Source organism: Portunus trituberculatus, chromosome 41 (genome assembly GCF_017591435.1).
Source record: "Portunus trituberculatus isolate SZX2019 chromosome 41, ASM1759143v1, whole genome shotgun sequence".
In the NCBI taxonomy this organism is placed as follows: domain Eukaryota; kingdom Metazoa; phylum Arthropoda; class Malacostraca; order Decapoda; family Portunidae; genus Portunus; species Portunus trituberculatus.
The window spans coordinates 39,547,416-39,574,915 of record NC_059295.1 but is presented as its reverse complement, the minus strand read 5'-3'; the positions used below and the strand labels follow the sequence as shown (position 1 = coordinate 39,574,915).

General features: G+C 44.6%; 1 protein-coding gene across 1 annotated transcript in view; it reads right to left on the bottom strand.

Annotated features, from left to right (window-relative positions):
* The window catches only part of LOC123516425 (muscarinic acetylcholine receptor gar-2-like), a 333,883-nt gene that overhangs the window by 37,797 nt on the left and 268,586 nt on the right, over nt 1-27,500 (bottom strand). Inside the window, exon 2 of the mRNA XM_045275690.1 lies at nt 14,887-18,286. Within this exon, the coding sequence (XP_045131625.1) occupies nt 15,679-18,286 (2,608 nt within the window). The 3' untranslated portion in view covers nt 14,887-15,678. Of the gene's footprint in view, nt 18,287-27,500 lie in introns of the transcript that reaches the window.

Here is a 27,500-nt window from a genome sequence, read left to right as displayed (position 1 = left end):
TCTCTGTTCGAACTCGTGAATGAACCAATGAATCTTACCAGGATGAATAAACTTCGAAGGCATCGCTTTTACACTCACTCACTCACTCACACACACACACACACGTTTTATTATTCCAATTATTACGTTTTTTCTGATTCTGTTGCATGATGATAACATTGCTATGAATAATATAAAGGAAAGGTAAAAAAGAAACAATATGCATACAACAATATCGTGAGTGTTTTTCAAAAGTGCATGTGATGATATCCATCTTCAAAAGAATTAACAAACATGCAATACAAAAGTCTTCAATTATTATGTTTCTCTTTCTTCTTGACATTCTTTAGTTTTCCTTCTTTATTTCTCTTTCTTTTGATTATTTTTGTCTTTGTTCCAGTCTGATATTTCCGCGTGTGTATGTGTGTGTGTGTGTGTGTGTGTGTGTGTGTGTGTGTGTGTGTTTAATTTTTGTGCTTGTCCATTCATTCATCCAGTACATCTGTCTGTCCATCTATCCGTCTCTATTGAAATGTCGCCTATTTATGTCATTTTTATCTCTCACTGTATATCTATTTCAGTTTCTATCTATCCATCTATTTATTTTATCTATCTATTTAATTGTTATCCGATCTATCTACTTGTCTTCTCTCTCTCTCTCTCTCTCTCTCTCTCTCTCTCTCTCTCTCTCTCTCTCTCTCTCTTACAAATCCTTAAGTCTGTCCCTCGTCTGTCTGACCCCCACGCGATCACAACTAATCGCCGCAAGACAAAAGGGAATTAAACGATTAAACATTTCCTTCAAAACAATCTGCCCAACATTTATATATAATACACTTTTCATCTATTCGTCCGTCTGTCCCTCCCTGTGTGTGTGTGTGTGTGTGTGTGTGTGTGTGTGTGTGTGTGTGTGTGTGTATCGTTGTTAGCTGGCTGTATGCTCATGGATGTTTGTTTGATTATAAACCTGTTTGTTTGTGTTTGTTTGTGTGTGTGTGTGTGTGTGTGTGTGTGTGTGTGTGTGTGTGTGTGTGTGTGTGTGTGTGTGTGTGTGTGTGTGTGTGTGTGTGTGTGTCATGGATGTTTGTTTGATTATAAACCTGTTTGTTTGTGTGTGTGTGTGTGTGTGTGTGTGTGTGTGTGTGTGTGTGTGTGTGTGTGTGTGTGTGTGTGTGTGTGTGTGTGTGTGTGTGTGTGTGTGTGTATATGTATATATATATATATATATATATATATATATATATATATATATATATATATATATATATATATATATATATATATATATACATATATATATATATATATATATATATATATATATATATATATATATATATATATATATATATATATATATATATATATATATATACATAATGTGTAGATATTAGTGAATATGACTTGCATGGTAGAGAGAGAGAGAGAGAGAGAGAGAGAGAGAGAGAGAGAGAGAGAGAGAGAGAGAGAGAGAGAGAGAGAGAGAGAGAGAGAGAGAGTGTGTGTGTGTGTGTAAATCACCTCGGTCGCCTGCTGGTCACCCAGCCAGTCTTACCCATTACGGAGCGAGCTCAGAGCTCATAGACCGATCTTCGGGTAGGACTGAGACCACAACACACTCCACACACCGGGAAAGCGAGGCCACAACCCCTCGAGTTACATCCCGTACCTATTTACTGCTAGGTGAACAGGGGCCGCACATTAAGAGGCTTGCCCATTTACCTCGCCGCTTATCGGGACTCGAACCTGGCCCTCTCGATTGTGAGTCGAGCGTGTTAACCATTACACTGCGCGGTGTATGTGTGTGTCTGTGTGTGTGCTATAAATGGACTTACTGTATAGCCATTGCCTCTACTCTCGGCTTGGCTTGCTTCTCTGCTTCACTTTACACTCACACACTATGCACAACACAGCAACATCCTTTACTGGTCGCCTGCCAAATGCTGTCAACTACCGACGTGTCATTTAACTCCCTTGACTTGTTATATCTGGTACGATTTCGTTGTTTTTATCACCGTTTGTTTTAAGGTACTTTCTCAATTCATTTCGTTTAAAGTGTTCTTGGTTGTTAGGTATGTTAAGCAAGTACCAACCTGTCAGACAAACGCTATAAACATCAGATTCACCGCCTCTCTCTCTCTCTCTCTCTCTCTCTCTCTCTCTCTCTCTCTCTCTCTCTCTCTCTCTCTCTCTCTCTCTCCCGAGCCATGGCGGAAGACTCGTTCTCCTGTATGTACGTTTGAATCCATCGCGAACTCACGGCACAGAAAACACGACTCAGCGCCCGGCAAAGGGAGTGCACAGGAGGGAAAATAAGAGTGCTGGCAAGGGGTTGAAATTTCCTCGTCCTCTTTATCTCATCTGTCACTCTTGCCGCTGAGATCACGTGGCGCCTTGTGGGAATTCTACTTCTGCTTTACATTCACGCCGCAAACGAATCTTGTGGCAAAAATTTTCATGGATATGGAGGAGGGGAAGACGAGCCAATAATTTGTCGTGGATGTATACACACACGGCCAGACATGCGCCAGTGCCACGTTCATCAAGGACAGGGACCGGTATGTACCATGTGTGTGGAGGGGGGGAGGTAGGCAGCATCCATGTGATAGTGTTTCGAAGCATCGGCACACGGATAGTGAATCATGAGTGGTGACGAGGTAATGAAGGCAGTGCGTTGTTGCCGAATTAATGTGTTATCGACGATGAGCGCAGGACAATGGGGGTCAATAGAGGCTCATTGTTATCATACACCCTCCAGCTGATGCATTCTGAAGTGCCTTACCGGTATCTGCTTTCTGGCGTGGTATGAGTTAGGCATTCCGATGAGGTACGACCCCTCGAAAGATATAGTAACCTTTCATTAATGTCTGTGCATTTCAGAGGAACACTGAGCATATTTTTTCCTTCACTTCCCTCATGTTTTATGGTTACCTGTGTAATGAGGTAACTCGTACATGCACACAGTGTCCCTGTGTGTGTGTGTGTGTGTGTGTGTGTGTGTGTACAAAATAAAGCGTCACTATGCATTTCTATATCGTGGAAACTGCAGCGTTGCCATCAATGGCAGTGACAGCAACATTTTTTAAAGTGACATAGTACATGTGTGCGGGAGAATTCTGCTTCAAAAGGTCATTCTTTCTTTCTTTGGGTTCGTGGATGGCAGCGCAGAGACGGCCACGTGACATTCACTTCAATAAATCAAGCTGACCCAAACAAAGAAATACTCGCAGATGGCACTCTGGTGTTAAGATAAAAGACTAACGCCTCGCTAAACATGTACACATTTTTTACGAAGTGCACGGAAACCAGCAACATACCATCTCTCTCTCTCTCTCTCTCTCTCTCTCTCTCTCTCTCTCTCTCTCTCTCTCTCTCTCTCTCTCTCTCTCTCTCTCTCTCTCTCTCTCTCTCTCTCTCTCTCTCTCTCGCTCTTTCATCATCTCAGTGACCCTTACGGATTACTGAGCCAGCACATTCTCTTCGCCTCAGTCCTAAGAGGGGAAAAGATAGACACCGAGAAATCCCTTCTTGCATGATTTCCTTTAATATTTTCTCGTTCCTCTCTTTTTGCAAGTCTTTGACCTGCCGCTTTCTCTTTTCCACCTTTTTCCTCGGAACCGCCAGGTGCACGCAGCGGCGGGAGGAGGTGGGCCGGAATGGAGATCAGAAGGAAAAGGAGCAGAAGGGAGGAGGAGGAGGAGGAGGAGGAAGAGGAGGAGGAGGAGGAAGAGCAGGTGGAGGGTGAGGAGGAGGAGGGGGATGGGAAAAGGGGAAGAGGGGAGAGGAGAAGGGGGTCAAGGAGGGAGAGGAGGAGCTTCGGGCACTAGTGGAATGATTGTCAGCGAAGGACAGAGTAACACGGCAGACAGAGAGACAGACAAGTTTTCGTTCATGGTCTTGAAACTGACAAGCAGGGGAGGAGGAGGAGGAGGAGAAAGAAGAGAGGTGGGGAGAAAGGTGGAAGGCGGTTGAGTAGCCTCGTTGGGACCTTCGTGGAGGAAGAGAAGAAAGGAAGGGGGGAAGAGCGGGAGAAGGAAGAAGGGGAGAGAGGGTGGATGGGTGGATGGATGTGTGGGAGAGGGAAGGAAGTGCAGGAGGGTTTCCAAGGACGAGAGTGTTATGTAGTTTGTGTGTTGATCGACCTTGTCTTACGAAAGCAACACCGCGCAGGGCCGAGAGTTAGGGAAGTTGGTGGGTAGTGCGGCAGGGAGGAGGCGGTGTGGGGTCACTTCCGTACTTCGCCAGGCTTTCTGAGGGCCTGGGTATTATTACGTCATCTACCTGGCTTTGTGATCTAGTCTTTCCATACCAGGGACGCAAGGGAGGAGCACAGAGTCCGCCAGTGACGTCAGAGAGCGTGGCAAGGAGGGCAAGGTTATGGGTGTGTCTGGCGGTAAGGAGCCGCGCAGGAGCCAAATGAAGGAACAGGTCGAGGGAGAAGTGCCAGGCTGGTAGTCAGTTAGTGAAGCAATTAATTAGTTAAGTCAATCTCACCTCTTCTAAGTAACACGGAGAGAGAGAAGACAAAGGGACAAAGGGGGAGGCAGAGGAGGTTTGGGAGAGGACGAACAGTTAACACTTTCATTATCTACCAAATGCGATGATTGGCACTTACGTGGGCAGCAAATTGGAAGGGACCGTAGCCTTCCCAAACAACCCTAAGTGGAATGATTGGAGCCAAAGTATCCAGGTGGCGATGGGATTACAAGAGTTGGCTAGAGAGAAAAGGGTAGGACGGTTTGCTGCGAAGGACCGGACGCCATTTGTAAACAGAAAAACACCTTCCGTTTTCTCCCATACGAACACAAGTGCTAGAGAGAATGGGAAAAAACAAAATACAAGCGGAAAGCATAAGATTCCGATAAAAGGCTGTCCCGAGGCCGTTTTTAAGTCCGCGGTGGAATTGTGGGAATTAAATGGAGCGCAACGCGAACAGGGGCGGAGGAGATGGAGGAGGAATACAGGGCTAAAGAGGAGGATGTGAAGAAAGAGGAGAAGGAGAAGGAGGAGGAGGATGAGGAGGAGGAAGAGGAGGAAGAGAAGAAGAAAGAAGAGGAAAAAGGAAGAAAAGAAGCATTACTGAGCGAAAAAAAATGATGCAGAGAAAGAATAAAAAGAAGAGGAGAAATGTGAGGTAGGAGGAAATCCTTGTGTGTGTGTGTGTGTGTGTGTGTGTGTGTGTGTGTGTGTGTGTGTGTGTGTGTGTGTGTGTGTGTGCTCCCCTTCCATGGTCCCTTCTCTCTCTCTCTCTCTCTCACGTGTCCCCTCAGCCTTTTCCTACCTGTCGCAGGCTATAGCAATGACATGTTTTCTGCCTTACCTCCATTCCCTTCCCTGCTCACCACACACACACACACACACACACACACACACACACACACACACACACACACACACACACACACACACACACACACAGTGAACTACTTGACGTGTACTGTAGAAATAATGCTCGTTTACAAACCTAGCTATTTCTTACTAATTCATGAGAGAGAGAGAGAGAGAGAGAGAGAGAGAGAGAGAGAGAGAGAGAGAGAGAGAGAGAGAGAGAGAGAGAGAGAGAGAGAGAACGGTTAGTGTGCTAGGGCGTGGAATGTGGTGGTTTACGTGCTTCTTTTGTATTATTACTAGAGCTGCATCTTTGTTTAATACACCTTTGATGGCCTTCTGTGTGTGTGTTTCTGTATGTGTTGGTTTAGTTATATTTGTTTAACGGCAGTGTACAGAGCCCGACCGAAGCCTTTGGTACTGTATCTGTGTGTGTGTGTGTGTGTGTGTGTGTGTGTGTGTGTGTGTGTGTGTGTGTGTGTGTGTGTGTGTGTGTGTGTTTTGCTTATTTATATTTACCTATTTATAGTGGAGTGGATCTGAGCTTTAGTCTTGTCGTTCTGTTTGTGTGCGTGTGTAGCAGGTGGATATAGATACCTGAGGTCTAATTGTACTTTTCGCCTATATAAGAGATACTTTAATCAAGGACAACAAAAAGGTGAAATAAAAGGTTTACTGAAGATCGCAGTCCCTTAAGAAGGCGTTTGGTGGTGAGGCTTGCTGTGACGTTGGACTATATTCTGAAACATATATTGTTACCTTCACTACTTTCAAAAGGCTCTCGATGAAATCAAATGGGGATCAAAGGGTGTTTTTTTCTATGGTTCTGGTGACAGTTTAACAGAATCTCAATGTATTTAGTAGCAGAAACACTCAGGAGAATTTGCCTAATCATCTCTGTGGCCTTTGAAAATGGTCGTGGTGAGAGAGCATAGCGTTTCTCAATACTGAGCCTTGAAGGAAGAGGCCAGGCTCCGGGGACCTAACAGGCTGTCACCTCCATGCTTCCCATCCTATCAGGAGACGCTGCATGAGCCTGGCTATGTCCTCACCTTCCTCACACGGAAAATATCCCCATTGAAGCGCGTCTCATCAATCACCATTACTTCAAAGTAACACACTTTTTACATATTTGTATTTTTTTTACTAGGTGAAGGTAATATGTCTCTTAAGGTACCAATGAATTAATAGTAAATTGAAATGTGTATCATCAATCACTATTTTGAACTTTGAGCGATCTCTCTCTCTCTCTCTCTCTCTCTCTCTCTCTCTCTCTCTCTCTCAGTAGGCACGACAATTAAAAAGTCAGTACAATACGACATGATACATCAATTCCTACAACCAATACCTGGACTCTTAATCGAATATCTGTAGAAAAATCATAAATTGTGAATAAGAGTAAAGGTTATCGTTATTATTTTACTCATGTGTCAGTGATGTATTTCAAGTGAGTCTTTATTCCCTCTCGCCTCAGTATCGTTGCCTGGGATGCGTCGGGGAGAATATGTATACCAGACGTGATGCCCCCAAGAGCAATCATTTCTAGCAACAAACAGCTCACGAGTAAGTTATATTAATCTTGTCAATACCTCGATGTGCCTCACCGGTTTGTTTCGGCGTAAGGCTGAGAGAGAGAGAGAGAGAGAGAGAGAGAGAGAGAGAGAGAGAGAGAGAGAGAGAGAGAGAGAGAGAGAGAGAGAGAGAGAGAGAGAGAGAGAGAGAGAGAGAGAGAGCGTGTGTACTCCGCTCACGAGTAAGGACATCGACAGGTAAATAAACACACACACACACACACACACACACACACACACACACACACACACACACACACACACACACACGTAGTACATTATGAAGTATGAACAAAGTTACATACCGGCGCCTTTAACTAACAGACTCTCCCTTTCATCCTCCATACTTCCTTAAGCTGAGAGAAAAGGAAAAAAAAATAGAGACAAAAAAAAAGAGAACAAAATCCAAATTCATTCCTTATTCTCTCTCTCTCTCTCTCTCTCTCTCTCTCTCTCTCTTTCTTTCTCACATTCCTCCACGAAGCGGCCTGTGTTACCACTTCTAGATGGCTCTTTTTCTCACTTTCCTCGCAGTGGTGCCGCCCCCTGGAGAGCAGCGTGTGGGGGGTGGGGGGCGGGAGCGAGTGGTGACAGGGTGATGGTGGTGGTGTGGCGGCGGCGGGGTTGGGTCAGTGTGCGTCCAGTTAGGATTTAAAGGAGTGTTTGGGTATTGACCTGAAATGGTAGTCTGGAAGTGTCAGCCAGAGCGGAATGGAGGCGGAGAGAGAGAGAGAGAGAGAGAGAGAGAGAGAGAGAGAGAGAGAGAGAGAGAGAGAGAGAGAGAGAGAGAGAGAGAGCGCACTGGAGGAGCCAGTGAAAACGAATGAGTGATGAAACCCAAGAAACACATCATAAGGTGCATCTTGCACACACAAATACACACTCAGGAATTTCCCTAAAAGCCTCCAATAAGCTTCTTCCTTCAAACTAACACACCGCCACCGAGAGGACGCCACGAAGCAAAAGGGACGTGACCAGGAAGCTCTCTGTGACCCTTCCTTCACGTCTTCCTACAGCCCTGTGTCGCGGCCTCACCCCAGCCAACGCTTCCCTGTCTTCACCATCAAGGTCACGGGGGAGTTGAGCGCGACACGAGGCACAACTTACCTTAACGCCGGGTCGCCGAGAGGTGCCGAGCCGCGCGCCGTCCCCTTTGTTAATCCTATTTGGTATACCCTCGCTCCCTGTCTTCCATCCTATCAACCTATAATTGCACGGTGGATCCTCCCTATCTTTTTTTTTTTTTGCTTTTTCTTTCTCATCCTCCTCCTATCCTGCAGTCTATTATATTTTTTCTTTGCTGCCTTTTCTTTTTCTCTTCCTACTTGTTTTTCTTGAAGTTTCCCGGTGTTCCTGTCTGCGTATTTTCTGCAGCCTCGTTACCGGCATGAGAGGTGAGCGGAAGTAACCCTTGTTCCACTCTACTCCTCTTCTTCTATGCGTAGGTTATCATCATTAATACGTACAGGAATAAATCTGCTGGTGTCTGTTCTTCCTTTCTTCCTGTGTACCCGTAATTCCATCCAATATTTTGTCTCACCTATTTTCTCTCCTCTCTGCTCTACGCGTTGATGTGGTCGTTGGTTCAAAGTCAACAGCGTCATACATTTTATTTCCGGTACATTACATTCTGAGTATTCTTATGAGAGACAGTGTCCACGCTCTTCCGGTGGCGACTGATTGGCGTGTGGGCGGCGGCGGTGACGGTGGCGGTGAGCGGGTCGACGGCATCCACTGAAAGCAACATCAAGTAACAGAGAGAGTCCGGGATAGGCACGTGAGGAAGCCACCGCGTGTCCTCTGATTGCCGCCACCGCACGCCGCCGCGTCGCCACCACACAGGACGACCAACATTCTTGACATTAATCACAAATAATAGATAGAAAATTGTGTTTGGTTTATTTAGGTAGCAGTTAGACGAGCGTGGCCATCTTACTTGCCTCCATACGGTGTTAACATCTAAATGGAACATACATGAACATCTTTTGCCATTAATCGCTGGAGAGGAAAGGGAAGGAAGGAGGGAGGAATGTATGGATGGAAGGAGAAAATAGTAGTGTTGTTTATACAGAACGGTTAAATAAACTATCCTTTAATTTGGAGGGAGGTTGAGGTAGGAAGAATGGCGGGCGGGATTCTGTTGGTGGTAGTAGGGTAACAATTGTGTTGCTGCTGCTGCTGCTGCTGCTGCTGCTGCTGAGAAAGGGTAAAAAACAAACTTGACAATACTACGTGTTTTTGTTGTTAATCTTATATACTATTGACAGAACAAATCGAACATCACATTACTTTTCTCTCTTCCTGACTTTGCTGTCTTTGGTCTCTCTCTCTCTCTCTCTCTCTCTCTCTCTCTCTCTCTCTCTCTCTCTCTCTCTCTCTCTCTCTCTCTCTCTCTCTCTCTCTCTCTCTCTCTCTGATACGTGTGCATATAAACACTCATTCTTACCTATCCACTATCTGTTCACACTCAACTATCCAGCTATCTAAGTGCACACACACACACACACACACACACACACACACACACACACACACACACACACACACACACACACACACACACACACACACACACACATTTACATCAATATATACATAATAACTTAAGAAAGTGTGTGTGTGTGAGAGAGAGAGAGAGAGAGAGAGAGAGAGAGAGAGAGAGAGAGAGAGAGAGAGAGAGAGAGAGAGAGACTGGGGTTTAAGATTAGGAGAGGAGGCACCAGATATCATGCTAAGTCAAGCTCTCACATGCCCGACTGAGATTCCTTTTAAGATCACCCAACTCTTTCACGGCCCCTCGATTTGCACTCTCTTTTTCTCTTTCGCCTTGGTTCTAATGTGTTCGTCGGCGTACCTAGCTTAGCCGCCCCGCTATCGAGATGAGACAAGACACCGTGTCGCATGGTAAAAGAGAGAGACAAGCTGGCTACTTTTTCAATGCTCCTGTTTATTCCCCTTTCCCATTGGTCATCCTTGGCTCTTTCTTTGCTCCCTCAACCCTTCATTTTCTACTGGTCTTATTTCTCCCTCTATCTGCTCCATTTTGTTTCTTGTCTATTAGTCGTAACAGCCTCTCTCTTCAACTCTTCCTTCTTCTTTTCTCATTTATTGTTTTCTTCATTGTCTCTTTCTCTCACCTGTTTTATATATATATATATATATATATATATATATATATATATATATATATATATATATATATATATATATATATATATATATATATATATCGGTCTCTCTATCTTTCTCTCTGCTCCTTGTACTTCTTTTCTCTTTTTATACTCGTCTTCCTCAACTTCCTCTTTTTTTCCCTTGATGGTGAGGGAAAGTTATGAACGTTTCTTCTACTTTTCTTTTTTTAGTGGCCTTTCATATTTTTCCCTCTCGGATCATTTTCATCTTTTCTCCTTTTCCAACTGTTTTTTTTTTTAGTTCTTCCTCTTCTCTTTTTTCGCAAAGTTTATTTTTTCCTTTAGCAGAGAAGTAATGCTATGGAAGAAAGGAAGAGGGAAAATTATATTGGGTAGATTTAGTTACAGTCTCTCTCTCTCTCTCTCTCTCTCTCTCTCTCTCTCTCTCTCTCTCTCTCTCTCTCTCTCTCTTTATTAGAGGAAACAACATTTTTCTTAAGTGAAATTATATACTACTTCACTTCGTATATAAGTTGTCATCGTTTTCTTCACCTACACTAACTAATTGCCACGTACATCCACCATCCTAATTCATTCACTACAAAAAATAAGAATAACCACACGCAGTAAAGATGCATATAACAATGAAGACTACGGTGCAGCGTTATTACCAGAAAACATTATAGCTTTGCCTACCACAGTGAAATGAGGGAAATTTCGTAATATTACCGAAAAGAGGAATAAAATGAATGCTGCTTTCCTTGCCTTAGTGCTCAAGGGACCAATGAGGGTATGGCGTTTGAACTGTCCCTTGGCACCCTCCCTCCCTACACACACTACAGGTAGGAGGTCAGCGTCAGGACGTAAAGAGCATTTCCACTCTTTGCCTTAATCTGATATGCTTCTCTCTACTGCGAGGACCACTAACACTCTCACGCCTCTCTCTCTCTCTCCTGCCGCCACATAAAGGATTCCTCCCTCAGATACCTCAGGGTTCTCTCTCTCTCTCTCTCTCTCTCTCTCTCTCATTTAAACTTTATACCAACATTGACAAAAAAATACTATGAAAATGCTACAATTTCTATTTGTTAGAATCTAAAGACTCTCTTACACACACACACACACACACACACACACACACACACACACACACACACACACACACACACACACACAGCCTGTCTTTCATCGAACTCTATTTCCTGGGATTCGAATTGTCCCCCAGTTTCAATTTTCTCTCTGGATTCCCTTGTTGTTCTTGGTTCTATTTATCTGTCTGTTTAACCATCGGCAGCCAGCCACTCCTATCAGGCCCGTGTGTACCCAACCTTCCACCTCTGTCCACCACCTTGTGCTCTCTTAGTGATCAAGGCTTTTGCGTTTGAACTTCACCTCTCTTTTAATCCGTTCTTTCAACTTGTCATCTTGTAGTGTTTCCGAGTTCCTGGATGACCTTTGTGTTCCTGTGTTCCATGAATGCTACCTGTGTCTCGTATTTCCCTCCTCTGTTTCCCTCTTGTTGATCCGTTTTTTGTAAAATATCCTACGACAGAGCACACTGCGGAAGAACTCATTTCCTTGTCACTATCCCCACCTTTTGCGACGAACTCCAGCTTATTGCATTTATTTATCAATTTATTTTTTGTTTTCCTTCGTCATGTTGCCGGGTGATGCTCTCCAGTTTCCTTCCCGTGCATTCTGCTCTCCTGGTCAAGTCCTCGCCTTGTCTTTATCCTATTGCCTTTTCTACAAATACACCTCAATGATATATTTTTAGTGATATGTGTAATTTGAAGCCTCGTGTCTTAAAAAATTGTTTATGTCTTCCCATCCTGTGTTCTACTCTCTTGTTCAAGTCTCCGCTGTGTCTTTCTCTTCTTGTTTATTTCTGATGATTCGCCCTACAGACTCCCTTAAGCGATATGTATAATTTGGAGCCTCGTGACCTAAGTTTCGTTCATGCCCTCTTGTCTTCAGTCATTTCATTACTGGAAATTTTTTAAATAATTATTTACGACTTTTAGGGGTGATTTTCGTACTAGAGTCACTTTAGTAGTTCTGTATTCTACAAAACATAAATGTAACTTAGTTCAATAAATGCATTTACAATGCTTTGCATATTAACATGAACATGAACATGAACATGAACAAGATAAATTCAGCAGTACAGTAGTCGACACCCTGACTGTCACGAAATATCAAGCCTACTAAAATGGTCCGGATGAAGAAAATATCATGATTTAAGAAGACAACAATGAGGGAACGTGAAATTAAATCTAGAACTTTAGTGCCTCCGGTGACTCGTGTTTTATTTGTTCCATAAACTCAGAAACCGTTACTCGAGCACAATTATAAGTGGTCATTTAAAAAAAAAAATTAAGGTATGGCCTATAGCGCCTGTAGGGATACTTAAAGAATATATGTGGGAAGCGCTGTTAAGCTTCCGCCCATTAGTGGCACAGGCAATTTTATTTATAGTGATACCCATATTAAGGCCTGTATCACCACCCAAGCGCATCTTTGGTGTAACCACCTAGATCCTTGGTATCATGGTGACATGTAGGTAACTTTAAACCACTCGATAAATGACATAGTTTCATAACGGTATGTGGTGGGATTCGAAACAACACATGGACGTCTGCCGAATCACAAGCTCACCACCTTATCCACTACGCCACCGCCTCCATCATGCTATGATCGAGTCAAACAAGTCTTTATGCCTTACAGTAATCCTCTTTCACTAGTCAACTATAAACTCTTTATCTTTGTCTTTCCTATCTTGAGACACCTATGTAACTGAATTGGCAAAATAATTTTTTCATGATTAACTTTTTTCGACAAGCGATAAATTAATCGATTTTTTCTCTTCGTGTTGACGCTTTTGACCAGTCGCCTTAAAAAGAAGCAAAATGAAAAAGAGGAGTACTTGTGTTACTCGTTTCAGTTGCCTGTGCCCTGATTCCTTCTCGTATGTCTGCCTTGTTACAAACTCATGATTCTTCGTCCCACTCATATCCGCAGTTTCGTTCATTGTTCCCCCGTTCACCTCATCCCTAGGCGGTGTTTGTGCTTTTGACTTCCTCCGGTGTTCTTAATTCCTTCTTTGGTCATTATGTACCGGTAACAACTTGACCTGCTTGTTTTCTTTAGCAAATTTTCTACTTCACTGTCAGCAAGTCTTGTGTATGTCACGTATTAAAAACAGTCCAGTAATTGCAGTGTAGACATTGTAGACATGGTAAAATATCTTGAAATCACAATATGAAATTATTCAAAATAGAGTACCAAAATTTTCATTCTTAATTAAGATATGATGTATTATGATTCATATAATCGAATTATAATTCCTCTCAACGCTATAAAGTGTTCCTATTTTTTATGTCGTTGTCCGTGATAAGATTCTAGTGAGCTTGCCTCTTAACTATTATAGTTCTGATTTATATAATTTCTTTATTATACAAAAATTTTCCATTTAGGATTTCCATGCTCCTTGGTGTTCCTTCCTTCCCTGCCAATCTGCATTGAGAAGGGTGAGGAGAGAAAAGGTTTTGGCTTTATTATCTGACATTTCTTACTTTAAGTTATATAATGCAGCTTAAAGCACACTCCTACAGTCCATCAGTCCGCTTCCTATAGTTGATTATTTGTGAACTCGTCATGCACAATCGCCACTGGCGCTGCAGCACCGCATCCTTCACTGCTTTGCTGCAGGCCTGGCTTGGGGACACTTATGAAAACTTAAAATCGTATCAAAGCTGATTTGATTTATCAGGTTATTGGAATCAAATTTTAAATAGGAAAAAAAGTAACGAAATGTGTTTGGTATCAATAAACAAATAATGATTGGTGACTGAATTGATATAAACTTATGATTGTAAATCAACTATCTTTTGCAGTGCATTACTCACACTCTTTGCAATGTTGTCTCTCTCTCTCTCTCTCTCTCTCTCTCTCTCTCTCTCTCTCTCTCTCTCTTTAGTGGCAATCATGGATGATTCAAATGATTGTTCTGCCCAAAAGACGGAAAAGTGTCTGGAAGTGACATCGTATTTCAGCCAAGTGCGCCTGAAAATTACAGTATTGGGACAGGAATAACAATTAACTGGAGGCGCAGCATCCTGTCTGCTTCGCCTTACTTTGTTTAGTGATTGGCAGAACTATTAAGTTATGAAAAAACAGTATTCTTTTAATTAATGGATGGAAAATCAAAATTTATTTGGACCTAAAGACATGTGCGTTGAATAAGATAAACAATGACGAAATTAACTGGAATGGAATTGACAACTTGAATTGAAAATTGAACAGAAATAAAATACATCTTTTAATGACTTCGATCATATGACAGTGATTGACTCAAACTTTAATTCTGAATAGATATTGAACTTATGAAAACTAAGTGACCATATCTATGATCCAGTCCCTTTCATACAATGGTCTCCTCTCTCCCGTCACAGTTTCCCTATTGTGTTTTCTTCTCTTCTCGCCTTTCCTCTCAAGCGTGTCCTCTTCCGAGCGACTCCAGCGACTTCACACCTCACTGTCCCTCCCTTCCTCCCGCCTCGTGCCCCTTCATCCTCATCGACACAGACACAAAAATCAAGAAGAAAAAAGGAACAAAAAGCCTGTCGAACCTTCATCACGTTCTTCTACACACACACACACACACACACACACACACTACACACACACACACACACACACACACACACACACACACACACACACACACACACACACACACACACACACACACACACACACACACACACACACACACACACACACACACACACACACACACACACACACACACACACACACACACACACACACACACACACACACACACACACACACACACACACACACACACACACACACACACACACACACACACACACACACACACACACACACACACACACACGGGTTTGTTCTGCTCATCTCATGAAATGAAGTTTCACGGCGACCAAACACCGACTAAGAGATCTCGCTGCTTGTCACTCACGCCACTGCACTCCAACAGGTGATCCTCATCATTCCATGCGCACGCGAGCGCACGTACACACACACGCACACACACACACACACACACACACACACACACACACACACACACACACACACACACACACACACGTGCCTCACCTCCCTACATTAGGTGACCTTCATTAGCGCACCTGGACACCGGCAACCCGTCAGGAAGCACACCTGAACACCTCCTTCCTCAACCCCCCTCTACACCTGTCTCTCCCATGCAACCAATAAACACCTTCCACCTTATTGATTAGTGCGGCAGCTATTGTTCTTGGTGACGGGCATGTAGGCGTCGGGTGGGGCGGCTGCGAGAGGCGGGAAGTGCTGGTTGTAGGTGACTGCTGGCGGGCTGGGAGGTTAGGCGGGTGAGGCAGGTGTTGGTGGGTGAGTGTTGAATAACGATGTGTCTGTTACTGTACCCATTTGCTAGACTTCCCTCACTTGCTAAGACGATAATGTAATGAGGTATTAGGGATCTCTCTCTCTCTCTCTCTCTCTCTCTCTCTCTCTCTCTATCATACTTACACAAATGTACATTGGGTCCCGTTTGATAACCAGCTCATCAATTTCTTCACAACACTCACACCTAAGCTATCGTTTCGTCAACACTCTCGTCGAAGGATAATACCCGCCTAGTTTATATGAAAGTCCCCTTTGAGGAGCCGCGTGAATGTCTTTTTGAACTGCTGGTTGGCGAGGGCGTAACAGAATGGGTTGATAGGGCTATTGGCATAACATAGGAAGTAGAAAAACATGTAGACGTGGGCGTTGGTACATTGGCAGAAGGACTCCATGATGGCAATGATGTGGTATGGCGTCCAGCAGGCCACGAAGGCTCCCATGATTACCGAGATGGTCTTCAGGGCCTTGTTGGCCCGGTTATGAGATTTTGACTTCTTGTCCTTCTCGGGGTCTTTGTTCTTCTTTTTGAGACGCATCTTCTTGCCGAGAGTTCTGAGCACAGCCTTCTTTGGACGCGTCTTCTCGTCTACCTGGGAGGTCTCGGCAAAGCTGTCTGGCTCTATGCTGCTGTCAAGTCCTCGGCTTGGGATGACAAGAGAGTCTGTTTGAAGACCACCGTTGGCTGGGGTGCGGAAACTTTCCACGCTGTTAGACTCGCTATCAGGGGCCAGGGACACCACAGGCGGCGAGAGGGTCACGGTTGTAGTGGCAGTGTTGTCAGTGGCTGTTGTGGTGATGACAGCGGGCGCAGCGCCGGTCTGTGGTAGAGAGGAAGGGTTCGCAGTGACACCTTCTGTGGGCGACGGGTGAGGGGGCAGCGGTGGGCTGGGTTCTGAGGCTGACGACTTGGGAAAGGAGTGTAGTGACTCAGAGCCATTATATAGGGATTCATTTCCGTTGACGGAGGCGATTGGTGTAGGCGTAACAGTGTTTGATGGAGAGGGGACTGCGGTGGGGGCGTCCAGACAGCGCGCTATGTCGTCAACGGAAAGCGTGCCGTTCTGGTGTGTCCAGCTGGACGATGGCGGAGTCTCTACCACTGGCGAGGGAACAACTACGGAGCTTTCATCCATGAACCTGATGTCACTTGTGTCCATTGACATGATCGAGTCAGGCCCGGTGGGCGTGGTGGCCTTCAGTTCCAGTGATATGGGTCGTGACAGTGGCGGTGGAGGCGATGGAATCGGGAAGTCAGCAAACATGGCTGGAGGCGCGATGGGCTCTAGTAGGGAGGAGGCAGCAGGATTGAGGGGCGTCGAGGCCGCCAGGGGATGGATACCGAAGTGCAGGGTGGAGGATGGTGGCGGTGGTACGATGGGCAGCTCCCCCAGCAGGCTGAGGGGACACGAGCCTGTCTGTGGCAAGTCTCCGTTGCCCCAGTGGCTGCTACTGAGCAGCGCCGCTGCTGAGTCGGCCGGTACTGGCTGGATGGCAGGCTGTGTGAGACGCGTGACGGTGGTGTCCACGTCCAGGAGGCAGCGGGCCGCCATCGCGGGCAGGCTGGGTGGTTGGACGGACGGCAGGGTGGAGGCCGGCTGGTCCATCTTGTCAAGGTTTAAGCTGCTGCGGCGCTTCTCGTCCTCACTCTCAATGCCGCTGCTTGATTTCTCAGAGTCTCTTTCCATGTTCTTTTCTAAAAGGTCTGCCACATCTGTTAGTGTTTTGGAAGACGTCTTCTGGGAAGGGCCAGTGTCTTCGACATGCTTTTCTGTGCCATCACCTTGAGGCTCAGCCTTGGGCTGGTCCTGACTGAAGAGGGTGCTCTGAGTTTTCGAAAGTGTCATGCCACCGCCGCCCTCGTTTTTGCCATTGTGGCCTGGTGGGGAGGCGCCGGTGGACTTGAGTACTGGAGCGGGGCTCGGCTTGGCACTGGCCGGTCCTAGGTTCATCATGGCTTGCGCTTGCTTCCGTTTCTCCCGTGCCTTCTTGGACATCTCGTAAGCAGTTTGGTAGATACCTGCGTAGAGGATGAAGAGGACCACAAGGGGAATCCAGTAGTAGGCGACTATGAGAGACGTGTTGAAGACAGGGTCTTTGAGAAACTGTACCATACACTGGCCGGGGCCGAGGTCACGATATCCAATAAAATGCTCCCACCCAAAAATGCTGACAAAAAACAGCAGCGCAGGTACCACCCACGTCACCAGCACCATGATGATGACGCGGTTCTTGGTGCGCCATGCTCGATACTTGGCGGCGATCTTGACGGAACAGAACCGGTCGATGGTGATGAGCAGGACTGTGAACTGTGACACCAGACAGACGGTGTAGTCCACAGAAAGCCAAAGGTCACACAGGATGGGGCCCAGGTCCCAGTAGCCCACCAGCACGTACACAGTGTAGAAGGGCATGGATACAGAGCCGATGAGGATGTCTGTGACAGCCAAAGATGCCAGAAAATAGTTGGAGGGCTGACGAATGGCCCTTTCGCAGAAGAAGGCCATGAGCACCAGGATGTTGCCCACGACGGTGATGGCAATGCACAGGCTCAGACACACCCCGATGAATACGGTTGACGCGAGGCTGAACGGCGGTGGGTTGTCAAAGATGGAGGTGTGGTTCTCACCGAAGCACACGGTTGACTCGTTAGCGATGCAGGCTGCAGTGACGGTGGGAATAGCGGTGGTTGCTATGGAGGAGTTGTCGGAGCCGTAGGAAAAGTTACTGTAAGGGAGGCCGTTCACCCAGTCTTGGAAGGTCCCGCTCGCCGCCTCCTCCAGCCACCCGCGGCCGTCCACGTCGTCCCCTGCAGCCGGCTGGTTGAGCTTTACCTTCCACCTGGGGAGACAAGGAAGCATTACACACCATACGTGTAAGGACTTTCAAATCAACTATAGTAATGTACATCTACAGGGCGGCTAGGAGACAGAATGTACCCGTATGTATATGATTTATACAATATAGCAAAGGAAAGACGGCTATCTGAACAATGACAGCATTGGGGCGGTGGTGTGAAGCCTTCTCCGTCACGTGTGGTGGGAGCAAGGCTGTGGTGAAGGGCGGCAGTGCACACACAGATAAAAAATAGCAGATCAATATACAGGGTAATACATGTACAGTTTGTGATCATGGTGGAGTAAAAACACCTAGAGCGGAGAGAGCGAGCAGGGCACACACGGTCCAGGGTGGCGCGGGCGTGGTGGCCAGGGTGACACTCATGCATCAGGGTGCGAGGGGGAGGGAGAGTGACAGGCCTGAGGATGGAGGTAAAGAAGTAAAGGTGGAGTATTGTGGGCCAGTTATTGAAATACGATAGTCTGGGACCGTAGAGTTATCACTGGAGGGCAGGGAAGCAGGACTCCACTCCACCAGCTATGGAGAGACTCTAAAGCTACACGTTACCGTAAAGGCCTACTGAAAGTGAAAGAGAGACATTTAGGTGTATGATACAATGCAGGGATTAGAGTAATTGGATCAACTGGGGATAGAACAGAGAGAGTGCAGCGCGCGGAAGTATAAATGGTAACAATATCCTGTGTATCCGGAAGCCCCGCAAGAGAATACAAGCGCCAGGCAACAGTGAACCAGTAATGAGAGTTTTTTTTTATGATTCTTCCATCCTCTCCTACACAAGCCAGATTACATGGTCTTTCCTTCCTGTGCATTTCTTGCTAACCTCGGTATAGACATCACACACATCCTCTCTCTCTCTCTCTCTCTCTCTCTCTCTCTCTCTCTCTCTCTCTCTCTCTCTCTCTCTCTCTCTCTCTCTCTCTCTCTCTCTCTCTCTCTCTCTCTCTCTCTCTCTCTCTCTCTCTCTCTACCTTTCTCTCTCTTTCATTCAAAACTGTATTCATTTAACTTTTTTTTTCTTTTGCTTTTTCCTCTCATACATTTTCATTTAGTTTTTCGTTATTCTTCCTCGGACCAGGAATCATCAGGGCTTTCCTTTTTCTCTGCCTTTTTCCTCATTTGTTGTTGGCGTAAAGAAAACAAAACATAATCACTTCTTTTCATTCTCATCATCACATCATCATATATTCTCTCTCTCTCTCTCTCTCTCTCTACCGGACCAGCTGGATAACGAAGACAGTTTTTCCGACTCAATTACTGGCAGGAATAAAAGAGTCAGCCTGCACACACTGATGAGGAAGGGAAGAGCAGCGCGAGTGACTGGGCAGCGGGAAGTATGGAGAGAGAGATAGAGATAGAGATAGAGAGAGTGAGAGAGAGAGAGAGAGAGAGAGAGAGAGAGAGAGAGAGAGAGAGAGAGAGAGAGAGAGAGAGAGAGAGAGAGAGAGAGAGAGAGAGAGAGAGAGAGAGAGAGAGAGAGAGGGGAAATAAAAGTAAGAAGGAAAGGGAAAAGGGAAGTTAAGAGATGCGAGGCTGAAGAGGAGGAGGAGAAAGAAGTGGTGGTGGTGGTGGTGGTGGTGGTGGTGGAGGAGGAGGAGGAGGAGGAGGAGGAGGAGGAGGAAAGACACACCCAGATATCAATTAGCGAGCTTACCTGAAGCCTGACTGACACGTGATGGATTAGAACCACTTCCCTTCCATCCTTGCTCTCTCTCTCTCTCTCTCTCTCTCTCTCTCTCTCTCTCTCTCTCTCTCTCTCTCTCTCTCTCTCTCTCTCTCTCTCTCTCTCTCTCTCTCTCTCTCTCTCTCTCTCTCTCTCTCTCTTCGTCATCATATCCTTTCATATCACTCATTTTCATTTTTTTCTTTCATTTATTTAAAAGAGAGAGAGAGAGAGAGAGAGAGAGAGAGAGAGAGAGAGAGAGAGAGAGAGAGAGAGAGAGAGAGAGAGAGAGAGAGAGAGAGAGAGAGAGAGAGAGAGTAATTGATAAGTGCAAACAATAAAGTGAAGAAGAAAGTGATTACATAAGTTGAGTGAACAAATACACTAGGAAATGTTTATCAGTATTTGTTGGTTTGCTGGCACCAGACACAAGAGTAAATAAAGAGACAGGTGTACTAATTAGAGTAGAGACGACATTTTCTTTTGCCGTAGTGTTGTTGCTGTTGCTGCTGGTACTACCACTGCCACTACCACTACTGCTACTACTACTACTACTACTGCTACTACTACTACCACTACTGCTACTACTACTACTATTACTATCACGGCTACTACTACTACTACTACTTACTACTACTACTGCTACTACTACTACTGCAAATACTACTATTACTAAAAGAACACTAACTGATTGGTATGATGACGATAATGATAGTGATGATAATAATGGTAGAATAATAACTATATACAAATATATAAATATACATAAGTAACAAGAATTAAAGACGTGTTTAGCAAAGTAAGTAAAAAAAAAGAGAAAAAAAATACAAAGATATTCTGTATAAAACAACAGCGACAAGAATAACGAAAACCAATAAAGATGATCATAATTATAATATTTAAAGAAATATATAAGTATTACAATAATAGTAACAAAAACAATAATAGAAAATGATGATGACTGGACGCAGCGGAAACACGCCGCTCAGTACTTCATAAAGCCTCAGTGTTTATGACAGAAGCAAACACGAGACAGAAGGAAATATAAAACACTGCGTTGATAAGGGACTGGAGTCAGGTGAGGAGCTCTAATGAAGACTGTGTGTGTGTGTGTGTGTGTGTGTGTGTGTGTGTGTGTGTGTGTGTGTGTGTGTGTGTGTGTGTGTGTGTGTGTGTGTGTGTGTGTGTGTGTGTGTGTGTGTGTGTGTGTGTGTGTGCAATAGGTCAAATGTATGCTTAGATAAATAAGTATTGAGAAGGAATGTTGATGTAATTACTCGTACAAATATTGGTTGTATTAATGGTGGTGGTAAGATTAGTACTGGTAGTGATGGTAGTAGTGGTAGTAGTAGTAGTAGTAGTAGTAGTAGTAGTAGTAGTAGTAGTATGAGTAAGTAAGTAATAAGTGAGTAAGTAGATAAGTAATTCAGTCAGTTAGTTATTTTCCTCTTATTTTGCGTTACCCAAGAAAATATTAACAAAATCACAAAGCAACATCAAGAAGACAACAACAACAATTGCCATGTGCAGATTCCAATTATCACGAGAGAGAGAGAGAGAGAGAGAGAGAGAGAGAGAGAGAGAGAGAGAGAGAGAGAGAGAGAGAGAGAGAGAGAGAGAGAGAGAGAGAGAGAGAGAGAGAGAGAGAGAGAGAGAGAGAGAGAGAGAGAGAGAGAGAGAGAGAGAGAGAGAGAGAGAGAGAGAGAGAGAGAGAGAGAGAGAGAGAGAGAGAGAGAGAGAGAGAGAGAGAGAGTGGATAAATATTAAATAATCTTGGCTTTCTCCCTCCAGCCACAAGTCAACACAAACAGGGTAACTAAACAAACCGGCCTCTGGGGACTTAATTTCCTTCAGTTTATATTCTCGCGTGGAAACAAAGGCTCCATATTTACTCTCTCTCTCTCTCTCTCTCTCTCTCTCTCTCTCTCTCATATTGTTTTCTTCTTTTCATGTATTACCAAGAATTTCTTTTAGTATTTCCATGTTGGTTACGTTTTCTTTACGTGCCTGTTTAGCTTTCTAAAGAATAAAAGAGGAAGTTTTTTTTATTCTTTTGAGTGTTTGCCTTTGTATTAATTTGGATGACCTGTATGGGAACATTCCTTTATCATCATTTATATATATATACACAAAATTTAACTCCTGATTTGGTACGTATGTTTACTCACTATACATTGAAAAATCTCCATTTATTTTATTGTCTTTGTGTGTGTGTGTGTGTGTGTGTGTGTGTGTGTGTGTGTGTGTGTGTGTGTGTGTGTGTGTGTGTTTTCTTCATCTTTTATCTTTATTTTTTTTTACGTCCGGTTTTCCCTATTACATTAGGGTTAGGACGATGCCTCCTCACAAAGAAGTCAGGAGGACTCTGGTTTTGGCATTTGGAAACCGTTACCCCGAGTGGATTCCCTTCCTAACCTAGGACCGTGGCCAGGATTCGAACCCGTGCACCTGAGATCCCCGGGCCCACAAAGCGCGGTCCCACTGTGATGCGTTTTCTTGTATCTATTCGGTTTCAACGATTCTTTAATTCTATCAATCTGCCTATTTTTATATTGACGTTTTTTGTTCTTCATATTTTTATTCTGCTTGCTTAATTCACCTTCAACACAGAAACAATTAACCTTGGCCTATTATTTTAAGTATGAAATTTACCAATAACATTTGACTGTCATTATTTCTATTATTATTATTATTATTATTATTATTATTATTATTATTATTATTATTATTATTATTATTATCATCATCATCATCACCATCATTATTATTATCATTATCAATACTCTAATTTTTCTTTCTAATGTATCATCAGTACTCGTGAAAATCTAATAAAACATCTATATTCATTCTTATTTCGTATTTTATGTGCTTACCTTTAAATTTGAATATACATACATCACTGACAAATTCTCTAGTACAAGTTCCTACTATATATTTATGAGTACTTTTGTTTGTCACTTTATATAGTTTGTCTATCTGTCTCCTTTTTTTTCTCTGTTTCTTTCTCCGCATTGTGTTCATAATTTTCCTCGTTTCTCAGAGTCGTGCTACATTTTTTCCTTACATTCCCTCTAATTGCTTTTTAAACCTCTCCTTTGTACTTCACCAGGATGGATTTGTTTTTCCTTTGATATAATTCATAGTCTCTCTTAATAGTTGTTTCTTTCACTCCTAGATACTACTCGCCTCCAATCCTGAGTCTGCTGTGTTCATTTATCTCTCACATGTCTTGAGAAATGAGAGAGAGAGAGAGAGAGAGAGAGAGAGAGAGAGAGAGAGAGAGAGAGAGAGAGAGAGAGAGAGAGAGAGAGAGAGAGAGAGAGAGAGAGAGAGAGAGAGAGAGAGAGAGAGAGAGAGAGAGAGAGAGAGAGAGAGAGTATCGTTTTCATTTTCCTTACCATATCCTGTACTTGATTGGCCTCGCATACATCACATTGGTCACTGGCATATCTCCACACACACACACACACACACACACACACACACACACACACACACACACACACACACACACACACACACACACACACACACACACATGATTTGTGTCGCTTAGATAATGTTCCTTCGATTCTGTTCCTTCTCTCTCTCTCTCTCTCTCTCTCTCTCTCTCTCTCTCTCTCTCTCTCTCTCTCTCTCTCTCTCTCTCTCTCTCAGTTTTGACTAATATCAAAAGCTCAAATATCAAGTCATATCATATAGAAAGAAAACATAAATTGAATCAACCTCCCTTCCATTATTCGTCTCATCAACAAAAAACAACCCTTGCTTGATTATTTAACACATAAATAAAGCAAGAAAAGCAATTGAGCTGCTGCGTGGGGTGGTTGCTTTCGTAGAGCGTGTGTTTTTGACCTCTTAAATGGCTCTACCAGCATAGGAACGACAGGAGACCCCGGATGATGGCTGAGGGGAAGGGCGAAAAAGAGGGGGAGGAATAACGTGGAGTGGCAGGGGTGTGGAGAGGGAGTGACAAGCGGTGGTTTAAGAGGGAAGAAATATTTGGGAATGTTCGAGGAGGGGGAGAGTGAGAATGAGTTGCGGCTAAGTGGAGAGTGAGGGCTTGTTATTCAGGGTGGGGAGCATGAGTTAGAAGGTTGATGAGGGTGGTGAGGGTGGCAATAGTGACTGGGAGAAAGGGACGTATACATTAGGAGTGAGTGGATTGTGTACCGGTCAGAGTGGAGGTGGAGCGGAAGTGAAAGAATGAATGTAGTGGAAAAATGAAAAGATGATGGAAAATGAGTGGATTATAAGGGCAGGAGTATGAAAGATGTAACAAGAGTGAGTGAAGTAAAGGAGAGTGACAAGAAGTGACTGGATTGGACAAAGGTGTGAAGGAAGGAGTAGAGAGTTAGGGGGAGAAAAAAGGATTGACTGAAATGAGAAGAATGTCGGAAGTGTGAAAACAAATGGATAGATGAATGAAATAAGAAAGATGAAGAAAGACTGGTCTGGAGAAATGGATGCCTGACCACACCACAACAACAGAGTCATAAGGCGCTCTATGGACGGGGCAGAATTACATAACACAAAGCAAGTCATTTGAACGAAAAGGAAGACTTAGAAATGAAGCATGAGGGGAGAACAGCCTGAGATGATGAGGAAAGTTTAATAAGAAGAGATGGAAAAGTAAAAAAAATAAGGAGATTCAGGATAGAGAATAAAAGGGTTAGAAGCAAGAGGAAAACGAGTAAGACGTGGTAGGAAAAGAAGACAGGAAAAAGAGAAGACAGGAGGATGAATGTCTGGAACGGTCTAGCATGAGCGTGATGACAGTAGAGGCAAGGCGTGGTAAGGCGGAGGAAAGAGGAAGAGGAGGAAGAGGAGGAAGTTGAGAAGAGCGCGGAAGAGACAGGGCGAAGGAAAGCAGTGGGGAAGTCAAGGAGGGTGGGGCCGCATCGTATCATATCTCTCTCATTACTTTGGCACACAAATGGTGATTAGCATAAATAATGATAACGAAAAGTGAAGATACCACTAACAATAAATTCACATTCTATCTTGACCTCCTTAAGACACACACACCCACACACACACACACACACACACACACACACACACACACACACACACGAAGAAAGGAGAATCAATTAAATGTTGTTTCACCTGCATATCATTGCTTTGGTAATTATTGTAATGGCCATCATCATCATCGACGCCGTCACCTGTTAACGGCAAAAGGGAGCAAAAACAAATGAGTCAATAAGTGCCGGGATGGAAGAGAAACAGACAAAAATTCCAGTGGAGTCAGAAACAGAGACAATAACAATCACCTGCAATAAACGATAAAAAAAAAGAGAAGAGAAAAAAGGAGACAATTTAAGTGCTGGGGAAAAAAGAACAGACAAATTTCCATCGAGGCAGAAAGAAAGAAAATCACCTTTAGTGGCACACCGAGATGGATCAAATCAGCGAACGGCAAGGCAGGGAGCACAGAGCAGGCAACATGTCACACAGATCGACATTCAAGTCACTGGTGGGTAGAGGGAGGGAGAAAGGGCGAGAAGGAGAAAGGGAGGGAGGGAGGGAGGGAGGGAGTTCAAGGCAATATATAGAAAAAGAAAGTAAGACAGAGGGAAGGGAGAGATAGAGCTGATGGACAGTGGGCACTAATGGAGGGAAAATAGGGATGAAAGCTGAGGGGAAGTGATGAAAGCTCTTGGTATTGTTGTTGTTATCATTGTTGTTGTTGTTGTCTGCGATGGAGTGAAGGAAAGAGGAGCGAAAGAAAGGAGGAAAGGAGGGAAGGAAGGAAAGAAAAAAAGAAGTGAAAGAATGTGAAAAAAATAAAAGATAATTCTGGTTAGGGATTATTAAGGATACGGGGTTTCTGAGCAGTGATCCAGAGAGAGAGAGAGAGAGAGAGAGAGAGAGAGAGAGAGAGAGAGAGAGAGAGAGAGAGAGAGAGAGAGAGAGAGAGAGAGAGAGAGAGAGAGAGAGAGAGAGAGAGAGAGAGAGAGAGAGAGAGAGAGAGAGAGAGAGAGAGAGATCAACATAAACTCGTGATCCAAGGCAAGTGTGAAAAAGAGAATATGAGCCAGAAGATCCCAGGAGGAGGAGGAGGAGGAGGAGGAGGAGGAGGAGGAGGAGGAGGAGAAGGAGGAAGAGGAAGAGGAAGAAGAGTAGTAGGAGATGGAGGAGGAAGAGTTAGAGGAGGAGAAGCAAAAGAAAAGGAAGAGGAAGAGGAAGAGAAGGGAAAGGTAGACGAGAGGAGGTTGTGTAAGAAAACAGACAGACAAACACACAGATGCACACACACACACACACACACACACACACACACACACACACACACACACACACACACACACACACACACACGCTACACGATCCAGCGGGAAGGGCGAGGCGGAGAGGGAGGGAGAGACAGAACAACACAGACAAACTTCCATCAGGTATTGTAAAGCTTGTAGGAGTGAAGACAAGAGGGAGATGGGATGGGATAGCACTGGCGGTAGTAGTGGTAGTAGAAGTCATAACATTGCTGGTAGTAGTGACAGTAGTGGTGGAGGTGGTGGTGTTTTCCAAGCCTAAGAGGAGAGAAGAGAAGAGAGGAGGAGATAAAAGAGAGCAAGGGGGAGTAGTGGTGGTGGCGGTGGTGGCGGTAAACATGGACTCCCTCTGGTGTTATTTATCTTTTGACACACACATTTTCCAGAGGCTTGCGGGTGGTAGTAGTGGTGGAAGGCAGGGTGGTAGCGGTGGTGGTGGTAGTGGTGGAAGGGGCGGGCGGGCTTTTGGGCGAGCGCAGCCAACACTGAAGTGCGACAGGGAGGGGTGGCGGAGGTTTGGGGGGAGGGGACCAGTTGCTTACCGAGCCTCGCAGTGGGGGGAGGGGCGACCAAAGAGGGAAGGAAGAGGGCGCTTCTCCCATTGGTCCACTTGATGGTGACGTCACTGGTCTTGACGCTGATAGGCCAGGCTAAGAATGACCTGTTCTTCTGGTTAAACAACATACACACGGCTGTTATTGTGCTCTTCACTGGGACACTCCTTTCCTACCAGCCTTTTCTGGTTTTCTTGAAAGACTAAACAGTAAGCGAGTGTTTTCTCTCCCTGCTCAGTTCTCGAGGGAAGCATTACCGTTTTCTCTCAATGTCTCGAGTACCGCTTTAAGTTTTACAAGATACGCAGGCGGGAACCTTACGCGCTGCTAATGAAGACTTGGTGGATACAGTAATGAAGCCTGTCTGTGAGCGATAATGAAGCTCACGTGAATACGGCAGTGAGCCTCGCCGAACACACTAATGAAGGCTGAGTGGCTACACGCGGCGCGGGTTGGCACGTACACGAATAACAAAGTTCCACGTGTACGGCAATGAAGGTTCATGTACAGGGAACAAAGCCTCGGTGCACACAGGCGTGAGTGATTAACACACACACTAACCTACGTACCTGCATGTGCACCTCGTTTGTACATGTATATACACACATCCCGTAGACACGGCAATCCGTCTGTATACTCTACATGACTGAACTACATGTATACAGAGAAAGAAAATGAAGTACTATATATAAATGTTTAGATACACA